The 10,677-nt window shown below is 32.9% G+C and overlaps 1 protein-coding gene across 1 annotated transcript; it reads left to right on the top strand.

The window, feature by feature from the left end:
- Positions 1–3,027: 3,027 nt before the first annotated feature.
- LOC123389992 (islet amyloid polypeptide) lies at positions 3,028–8,867 on the top strand. The gene is made up of 3 exons (XM_045073199.1): positions 3,028–3,118; positions 3,449–3,543; positions 7,848–8,867. The coding sequence occupies exons 2-3, from the start codon at positions 3,464–3,466 to the stop codon at positions 8,035–8,037; spliced, it is 270 nt and encodes an 89-aa protein (XP_044929134.1). The 5' UTR covers positions 3,028–3,118; positions 3,449–3,463; the 3' UTR covers positions 8,038–8,867.
- The last annotated feature ends 1,810 nt before the right edge of the window (positions 8,868–10,677 follow it).

Below are 10,677 nucleotides of genomic sequence, written 5' to 3'. Positions count from 1 at the left end.
GGACCTCAATGTGCGAAAGGAATCCATCAAAATCCTTGAGGAGAACACAGGCAGCAACCTCTTCGACCTCAGCCGCAGCAACATCTTCCTAGAAACAACGCCAAAGGCAAGGGAAGCAAGGGCAAAAATGAACTATTGGGATTTCATCAAGATCAAAAGCTTTTGCACAGCAAAGGAAACAGTTAACAAAATCAAAAGACAACTGACAGAATGGGAGAAGATATTTGCAAACGACATATCAGATAAAGGACTAGTGTCCAGAATCTATAAAGAACTTAGCAAACTCAACACCCAAAGAACAAATAATCCAATCAAGAAATGGGCAGAGAACATGAACAGACATTTCTGCAAAGAAGACATCCAGATGGCCAACAGACACATGAAAAAGTGCTCCATATCACTCGGCATCAGGGAAATACAAATCAAAACCACAATGAGATATCACCTCACACCAGTCAGAATGGCTAAAATCAACAAGTCAGGAAATGACAGATGCTGGCGAGGATGCGGAGAAAGGGGAACCCTCCTACACTGTTGGTGGGAATGCAAGCTGGTGCAACCTCTCTGGAAAACAGCATGGAGGTTCCTCAAAATGTTCAAAATAGAACTGCCCTATGACCCAGCAATTGCACTATTGGGTATTTACCCTAAAGATACAAACGTAGTGATCCAAAGGGGTACGTGCACCCGAATGTTTATAGCAGCAATGTCCACAATAGCCAAACTATGGAAAGAACCTAGATGTCCATCAACAGATGAATGGATCGAGAAGATGTGGTATATATACACAATGGAATACTATGCAGCCATCAAAAGAAATGAAATCTTGCCATTTGCGACAACATGGATGGAACTAGAGTGTATCATGCTTAGCGAAATAAGTCAAGCAGAGAAAGACAACTATCATATGATCTCCCTGATATGAGGAAGTGGTGATGCAACATGGGGGCTTAAGTGGGTACGAGAAGAATCAATGAAACAAGATGGGATTGGGAGGGAGACAAACCATAAGTGACTCTTAATCTCACAAAACAAACTGAGGGTTGCTGGGAAGAGGGGGTTTGGGAGAAGGGGGTGGGATTATGGACATTGGGGAGGGTATGTGCTTTGGTGAGTGCTGTGAAGTGTGTAAACCTGGTGATTCACAGACCTGTACCCCTGGGGATAAAAATATATGTTTATAAAAAATAAAAAATTATACTTAAAAAAATACATATATGCTAAAATATATGAGTTCACAATGAGAACCACCAAAAAAATTCTTTGGTCATTTTTGGAGGATGCTAGAGAAGGAACTCATTATTATGTGCAGAAAACTGGTGAGTAAGGGGAAAGAATTAAGCATATATCTTGCCTTTTATTTAAAACCGTGCCTCAAGGTAGCCAATTAGTTAATGAGGAATGCTCTCCTTTTTTGAAGAATTTCAGCTAGTAAACATAGAGGAAATAATAGAATCAGACTCTCACTTGCAACCTGTAATAATAAAACAATGCTTCTAGGCAATTATCAGCAATGATTGCTAAAACCAGTGACTAAAGAGCTAATGGAAAACTCAGAGTGGACAATGTGGCTGACAAAATCTGATCTCATTGATCAATATTAACACCACAAAAGAGATTCAGCCAGATGTTGTGATGCAACAGGAAAGAAACAGTATCACATGTGAAGGATTCTTACCTGAATGGAATCAAGCCACTAGATCAAACAACAAGTATAGAAGAAAAAATAAAGTTAGGAAAATAAATAAATGTGTAGGTTAAAAGCAGGTATTTGGGTTTAAATGAACACTAGACCATAAATCAGAAAAACTAAACTTTGGTTCAGGACTTCAATGTGAACTAGATGTGTAATTTTGGACAAGTTATTTAATATCTCTGGGCTTCTTTATCATTTCTAAATCATTGTATGTACTTTGTTAAATACGTTAATTATCTTCTTATAGGAAATCATCATTCTTCCAAATCATTTGATTTTATGTTTTTTTTTTCCTTTTGGAATATTAGTAAATTTTACAGAAATATAAAATTGCAAAATCATTGAATAATTAGAATAAGTATTGGAAAAAATTTTTATTCTTTCTTTCTGAAATTTTTGCTAAACACCCTCAAACTGTATCACTATGCTTTAAAGAAGTATATGAACTCAGTGAACTTAATTTTTTTACTTGGGGAACTTCCACTTTTTTTAGTTTATATAGATATGCATGTTTTCACTAGCAGTTGGAATTTGATTTTCTTGCTATATATGATATTAAATTGTCATAACTTAGATTATTAACTTAAATATAACTTAGAAATATAAGAAAAAAGAAATGTATGGAGAAAATTTAAAAAATTAAATTTTTTCTTTCAAAATAATTGCAATGTTTCTATGCAGTAATAGAAAAAGCAAAAATTTCTTAATTATATAGATACATGTCTATTTAAATGCTGACAAATGAATTTGGGGATTGAAAATTATTTTTTTGCTGCCTTTAATCTTCCATCTCCACTTTATTGTAAATAACTTCTGATTTCTCTTTTGCATGTATATGCGTGTGTGTCCTTTTTTTTTTTTAATCTACATTACCCTCATAGTTTAATCTACTACTGAACGTTCATGAAATTAAGCCATTGGGGTCATTTGGCTTTAGCGTCCTCATTAGATTCCTCAGTGTCCCTGGCTTTGCTCTTTGCATATAAACACATTTGTTATTCTTAATCACTTCCTTTTTCAGTCCCTTACTAGAGCATACTGCTTACTAGAGCATACTGCTGTGAAAATCCACACTTGTATTTTGCAAAAATGGAAAATTCCAAATTCTGCTATGTGTGACACACCATTAACTGCCCAAAGACACTCTGTATCTGCTATGTTAGTATTTACTGATGTGTTAATGTAATAATCACCCATCTGCTTCTGCTGTCTATGAGGCACTTTCTATCTATAGGGGTGGAAATTAATGACAGTCTCTCTGAGCTGTCTGATGTCAGAGCTGGGAAATGGGTGAAGGTATATAAGAGCTGGATTACTCATTGGGGGAAAAATACTCCAGTGGATGCAAGCTTGGGATTGTTCATGAAGCTTTCTTACCATTTAGAGACATTCTCTGATATTGCTGACACTGAAACATTAAAGGTAAAGAGCTTCCTGTTTATGGAAAAATATTATTTGTTTAGGGAAGAACAGATTTGGAATTAAATATATAGCTTCTTTCAAAGAAAGTCTAAAGAGACAAATTGCTATAATATCAACTTTTGAAATTGTTTAGAGAAGGAAATTGGGAAAGTGAAAATTTTGAAAATACTTGAAAATTGTTTGAACATTATCAAGGGACTATATCAATAAAATTACTATCTTTAGAGATTATGTTTAAAAAAGGATCTTTCATAGTAGGTTCTAGTCTCAAATTCCATCTATCAGAACTATAAAAATTTTCTTCATTTCAATGCTGTATTATTCTTTCAGAAAATTTAAAAAGCAATGTGCCTCCTGAAGCTGCCAGTAGTTCTCATCGTACTCTCCGTTGCATTAAACCACCTGAAAGCTACTCCCATCAAAAGGTTAGTATCTTAAAAATCCTGTTTCTTTTGTAAAATGTGGGAAAATTAGAATTTAAAACTGCTATTTAACTAACAGCTCTTATGCCATTAGATGCATCTTTCTGACAGAACTTCTGACAGACAGGAATGGATAGTTCCAGTTTTGTCAAGAAGTATGTTCTTGGAACCTAGAAGGGCAAAATGAGAACACAAAGCAGGAAAAGCCAAAGGGTAGTAATTTCCATTATATTAACCTGATTCTCAAATAAACTAGAGAAACTTAAAATATATATTTGGTATAAGGAGGGATTTTATTGTATATTTACATAGGTTTTTTTTTTTCCTCCTCAGAGGGCTCTGGCAATATTAAAAATTATTGCATCTCCTTCTGGAAATTGAAATATATAGAAATAATCAGGGAGAAAATTAAAATTTTTAAGAACAAGTTAAAAAGCCATTTGTTCTTAGGGGATTCTTTCTATATCATTAAATGTTCTATTAAGGAAATATTAAGGAAATAGAATTATTTAAAAAATATGTTCTTCATGAAATTACTTCTGAGCTGCTCTAAATGTAAATTTATCCTTCTTAAAAATGTTTTCAATAGGTAGCACATCCATCAGGATTTCCTAAGAAGGCTTATTTCAAAAGGTGCCATGTCATTTAAGTGGTAATTTTAAAGAAGTCTAAAAAGTATGTCAGGTGAAAATGTTAGCAGTAATTACAACTTTTGAGGGGAAAGAACTGCAATTCTCCATTTATTTAAAAGATTCTTAAGTCCAAATTCATGCATATGTCATAAACAATATAATTGAGGATTTGTTTGTGCCTAAAGTAAGTTTGACTTCTTATAGTCTTGTAGGACTGAATTTACCTACTCTTTAAGACCAAGGAGTATTAAGGTTACTTTTGAAAAGAGTTTTGCTTCAAGTCATATTAAAACTTTTCTCATGGAATTACTAGCATCTTGTCTATTTTCCTTTGAGGTGGGAGTCTGTAGTGATATGTAGAGTTCTGCAGCACCCACGTCTAATAAATAGCAGGAATATTCATATTTCTTTTCCCCTTTCAAGCTTATCGAATTTGCAGGATGTTCTCAGAATTGACTCTAATTTTCAATTGAATTTTTGTGGGTAAAATAAGTGAAACTGACACGACGTTTCTGGTAAACCAGCAGAACAATAGAATAACAGGAAAATTAACAGTATTACCTAGTATTTCTGTCTATATCTTGATTTTTTCCCTTCATTATAGACATTTCATAAGCACCTTTATCCAGTTTGTCTTTTTATTATGAGGCAAATTTCACTCACAAATAAAATAGTATATAACATTTTTAATTTTCAAGTTATTTTCATATTAGTCTCACAATCTTTTAATTCAAATTTTTATTAGAAATACTTCCAAGGCATTCTTCAAATTACTCTAGTGAATTTCCAGAAATCAGTATGTTTGGTCATTTTTTTTAAGGGGAGAGAATTTATCATCCTGAGCTATTCAACCTTGTAATATTTTATAAATCTTATAAAAAGCTGTGAAACCTTTGTAGGAAATGACTCAAATTTCACACACTTCTAAAAGACAAGCTGATATAAATTTATCAATGTCATTTTTCTTATAAAATTTAATCATCTTATTTGAGATCTTTTTTTAACTTCTGTACCTGTATGACATGAGATTAAGCGGAAACAAACTGACTTTACAAGCCATACCAAAAAATATTTTATACTCTTGACTGAGGCAAAAGGATCACACAAATGCCCACCAACTTTTAAACACTCAGTATATACCTGCTTAGCAGATAATCAGAGGTTAACCAACAGTGTCATTACTTCCACAAATGACTGTTGAGAACTAGAGCAGGATGCAGTTTAAAACGGTTTTAAAAATCCTTGAGGAAGCTTAGGTGACACAATCAGTTAAGCATCCAACACTTGGTTTTGGCTCAGGTGGTGATCTCAGGGGGTGCAAATAAAGTCCCTTATAGGTTCAGTCCTCAGTGCAGAGTCTGCTTGAGATTCTCTCTTCCTCTCCCGCTGCCCCCCCCCACTCATGTTCTCTCTCTATCTAAAATAAAATAAATAAATCTTTTAAAAACCTTGAAACTGAGATATTTTTAAAGAGAGACAATATAAGAGTGATGATACTTCAGTCTATAGTCTGTACTGTTTAAACTCTTAAAGTTATAAATGTGTGCATGTGTGTAAGTAGTCAATAATTTGAACTAGTGTCTGTTACTAAATGTTACTAAAAGTGGTCAATAGGTTTGAACTAGTGTCTGTTACTGAAGACTAAATGCCTTGTCTGCCCAAATAGTTAAAGAGAAAAAAAAATGCCTGAAAGTAGGGATGTGATACCTTTTACTAAGCGTTTCAGCCATCTTTTTCTATCTTAATGATTGTTTGGGAAAGAATCTTATACTTATTGCTGCTATATTTACATGAAAAGTCTTGTTTGGGAAAGCAGTTTCATAATAATAAATTGATATAGAAGCTCTTAATATTTCTTTTAAATGGAATGGTGGCTGTTCTAGCTAACTCAAATAAGATATTAATTTAGTTGGAATAATTTTAAGTCCTGTTACAGACTTTGAGACCATTTATTAAAGTACCACTCAGACATTTAGCACATAGATTAGTTCACACTCTGCTCTAGGTATTTGCCAAACATCTCTTGGTACAGATATCACTTTGAATCTTCCCAATTTGACCCATCATTTCCCTTATTACTCTAAATTTATCATTTTGAAGTGTTTGGGTCATATTCTAATTTATGCTTTTTTCAAGGAAAGTTTATTCTCTCATGAAGTATCAGTTTAATTCTTAAAAAACATTAAATCATTCTTTGGAAATATACATTGGCCATGCTTACTATACAAGCAAAGAGAAATAATTAAATAAATAATATAACTAATACTGACATATTAGACTAGATAATTGGGTCCTAAAGTGGGTTTCCTTTGTCTGAATAATAGGTTTATCAGCATACACTTATACTCAACAATACCAAGTTTACCTGATGCCATAGAAATTACTGTATTTGGAAGAAAATATGAACATAAAAACCCTAAAGATTTACATGAGATTTAAAAACACTTTCTCTTAGGCTATCCCTATACAGAGATACAAATAATGAAGTATTTCCCATACAAAGTAAACACATTGAGATAAAATCTATTGCATTTTGCCCCAAATTATGTACAACCACTTGCTTCCGGACATATCTACATATCTACATCTCTTTCCCAATTTACACTTATCCTAAGTTTTACTAATATTTTTATTTCCATGGAGCTGAAAATGAAAACATTTCCCTGGCTTTCCTAATCACCTGCAAAAACGGGGAGCATGTTATCATTCTGTATCTATTGCCAATACCATTTTGAGAGAACGCTGGAACAAAGGGTGGTACAAAAATATACAGTTGACATAAGTAATGCCATAAATAGAAATAAGAGTTAATAAATTGCTTAATCATAATGATAATTTCTGACTTACCTGGAATATTATTATGCTATTGTTCCAGGTTGCTAAAAGAATGCAATGAATATTGATACTATTAACATAAAAGTCTTTTGTTTTTAACATTCAACATAGTCCTATCATTAAAATAGTTCAAAAGAACCAAGTAAGTGGCAGAAAGATAATAATGCTTGTGTATTTATGTTAAGAGTAATGGAACTTCCAGTCTATAACAATGAGAGTTCATGAACCAGAAATAAAATTTGATTCCCCTTGGGTCTTAATAGTACCTGCCATTTATCTCTTAACAGTCCTGATTTAATGACCTCAGGGAACTTAACAAAAATATCTTATACTGCTTAATTTTTATTGGAAAGATGTGGGAAATATATATATATATATATACACACACACACACACACACACACATGTACATATATATAAAATTCCACATATTCCAAATTAATATAAATTTTATATTCTATACCTTTTTCCTAAATTGGGAACTAGATTTAACACAATTTAGAAGAATAAAAAAACTAGAAGAATGTAAGACAAAGCAACACTTTTATTATTACTACTATCTGGAAAATATGCTATAGTTTCAAAGGATCATACTGAGAAATTCAACATTAACTATAATGGATAATTGTTATATGATGTCCTAGTCAAAAATTGCTTTTGCTGTATCTTCAAAGTGTCAGAAAATCTCAGTCATCCAGATATTTCCAAACCAAAACATTGAGTACCTTACATGAAAATGTTTCCTTTAGTTTCCATCAATATGAGATATTTGTTGTCCTATAGATGTATCCAATCCTGAGTCTAAGGCTCTAACTTTATACATTTGTTCTATGTCACCAGTCACCAGATGGAAAAGCGGAAATGCAACACTGCCACGTGTGTGACTCAACGCCTGGCAAATTTCTTAGTTCGTTCCAGCAACAATCTTGGTGCCATTCTCTTGCCAACTGATGTGGGATCCAATACATATGGCAAGAGGAACACAGCTGAGATTTTAAACAGGGGGCCAATGAATTACTTACCGCTTTAGAGGTCCATGTATCTCTACAGTTCTTATTGTTTGTATAAATATACTAGTGACTTCCTGTGTAATTTAACATAAGCTTGAACATGGATGTTATGTCCCATGTTTACTGCCAGTACATATAAATTGTGGTGGTAAGAATTGTTTTAAATTTAATGCTGATTGATAGATATACCATAATAAAAAAGTCAGTGTCTTCAAAAATGAAGTTTTCTTGCTACTGATTTTTATTTTGAAAACATATTAAAAACTCATTCTTTTGCCTATATTTTTATGACCCATGTTTGAGAACAAAAGAGAAAATGGTATTTGGAAACTTGGTAAATTGTAAATAGCTATCAGTAAAGTTAAGAACATTTAAAAAACAGCAATTATAAGGACTCTGTTAAGCAATTCTTTTTTGCATTAGATTTCTGAAATGAGATAAAACGCTATTTTAAAAAACTAATTAATTTTCGCTGTTAACTCGGTCAAAATATTTTTTGAAATTATATTCTTTTTTTGTAATGGCTGGTACTAGAGGTTATTTTAAAAGTACAAAAGCGTTTGTGTTTAGGAGGGTTTCATTGTGATGAGCTTTTATTAAACTTACATGCACTTTATTCCGTTCAAATGGCTTTCAGCAAATTTCACTCATATTTTGATGCAGGGTATTACAAACAAACAAACAAAAAACCCAAAACCTTTTGTTCCTATTAATCATGTATGTCATCAATTAAAAGACCACAGACTTCTGGAAACTATATATTGTATGGTAACTTATTTTGTTTGTTAAACTAATTGGACTTTTCCAACAGAGGTTACATGTGTATGCTACACTTTTCTTGAAGGAAGCTGTTGAATTGGACATGAAACATAATGTTTCCCTCCATATCTGATTCTTACAGGGGTATCTGCTTTCCCCTGACCATGAGTTAGTTATACTTGGAAGTAGCATTAACTCAGATAAACTGCTATTGTGTTGTAATTTGCCATTTCTAGAGGCATTAAACTTGTATTTAAAAAAAAAATAGGGAAAAAAGGCATCTCAATCTGAGTGGGAATCTGACTTGACTTATACATTAAAATTTCCCCTTATAAAGGGTGCCTTAGATTACCATATTATAGTTGTGTGTGTGTATGGGTATAGAAATAGGATATGAAATTTGTAGTTATTTTTTCTTTTTCTTTTTTTTTAATTTTTTATTTTTTATAAACATGTATTTTTATCCCCAGGGGTACAGGTCTGTGAATCAGCACTCACCAAAGCACATACCCTCCCCAATGTCCATAACCCCACCCCCCTTCTCTCAACCCCCCTCCCCCCAGCAACCCTCAGTTTGTTTTGTAAGATTAAGAGTCACTTATGGTTTGTCTCCCTCCCAATCCCATCTTGTTTCATTGCTTCTTCTCCTACCCACAATTGGAAGAATAAATATTGTGAAAATGTCTATGCTACCTAAAGCAATCTACACATTTAATGCAATTCCTATCAAAGTACCATCCATCTTTTTCAAAGAAATGGAACAAATAATTCTAAAATTTGTATGGAACCAGAAAAGACCTCGAATAGCCAAAGGGATATTGAAAAAGAAAGCCAAAGTTGGAGGCATCACAATTCCAGACTTCAAGCTCTTTTTCTTTTTTTAAACATATTTATTTATTTGACAGAGAGAGAGAGATCACAGGTAGGCAGAGAGGCAGGCAGAGAGAGGAAGGGAAGCAGGTTCCCTGCTGAGCAGAAAGCCCAATATGGGGCTCCATCCCAGGACCCTGAGATCATGACCTGAGCTGAAGGCAGAGGCTCAACCCACTGAGCCACCCAGGTGCCCCTGTAGTGATTTTATATCATAAGTTGCATGTTGAAATTAATAAATGAATGTGTAAATTCCTATTTGTGATATTCAGCTGTCAGCCCATTTTTCAAAGTAGATTTGACTTCAGCATTTTAAATTGAGTAAGTATGATTAAGTTATAATTTCTTAAACTTACTTCTTTAAAATTTTCTTATAATAGTCTACTTTCAGTAAGATTCTATTGAATATCACCTCCAAATCAACGTACCAATATATTTTTCAAGAGTTAAAAAAATTTTAATGAGTGCATAGGGCATTTAAAGATAGTGTGTATTTTAGCAAACAATTATCAGGAATAAGACAAGAATTATGTGTAGTTATAGTAACCTAACAACCTCGGGTGCTAAGGAGTGAAATGTAGTTAGGTCAAACTATGTAACTTACTCCAACTGGGAGATTTTGGAGAAGAAAAAAGGTTATTATATTAATATGAAGTAGATGTTTTTAAATTTAGTCACTAAATTTATTATCAAAGTGATACATTTGAAGAAATTCAGTATTATTTTCTTTATTGGTAGGCCAATAGGAATCTAAATATATAAAAGTTGGGAATCCTTATTGCATGAGGTTTACCAAATACTTTCCCTGATTTTTTATAATTACCTTATGAAAATAATGAGTTAAATTCAATTGATGTAATTGAAAATACCAACAGTAGGTTTTGGTGACTACATTTGTCCCAACCTTTCTTACTGTGTCTATGATACCTGAAATCATAGGTACTCTCAAATAATCTGAAAGTGATTAAGCCTTCAAATACTGGGGCATCTGGGTGGCTCAGTGGGTTAAAGCCTCCAAATACTAATATGCA

Source organism: Mustela putorius, unplaced genomic scaffold (genome assembly GCF_011764305.1).
Source record: "Mustela putorius furo isolate JIRA1106 unplaced genomic scaffold, ASM1176430v1.1 tig00537227_pilon_pilon_pilon, whole genome shotgun sequence".
Lineage (NCBI taxonomy): Eukaryota > Metazoa > Chordata > Mammalia > Carnivora > Mustelidae > Mustela > Mustela putorius.
This window is presented reverse-complemented; position numbering and strand designations above follow the sequence as displayed.

What these genes read in the sequence shown, in the direction of transcription:
- LOC123389992 (XM_045073199.1), top strand. Translation starts at nt 3,464, where the DNA reads ATGTGCCTCCTGAAGCTGCCAGTAGTTCTCATCGTACTCTCCGTTGCA. An exon ending in AAAGCTACTCCCATCAAAAG is followed by an intron (nt 3,544 to 7,847) that starts GTTAGTATCTTA and finishes CTATGTCACCAG; the next exon opens with TCACCAGATGGAAAAGCGGA.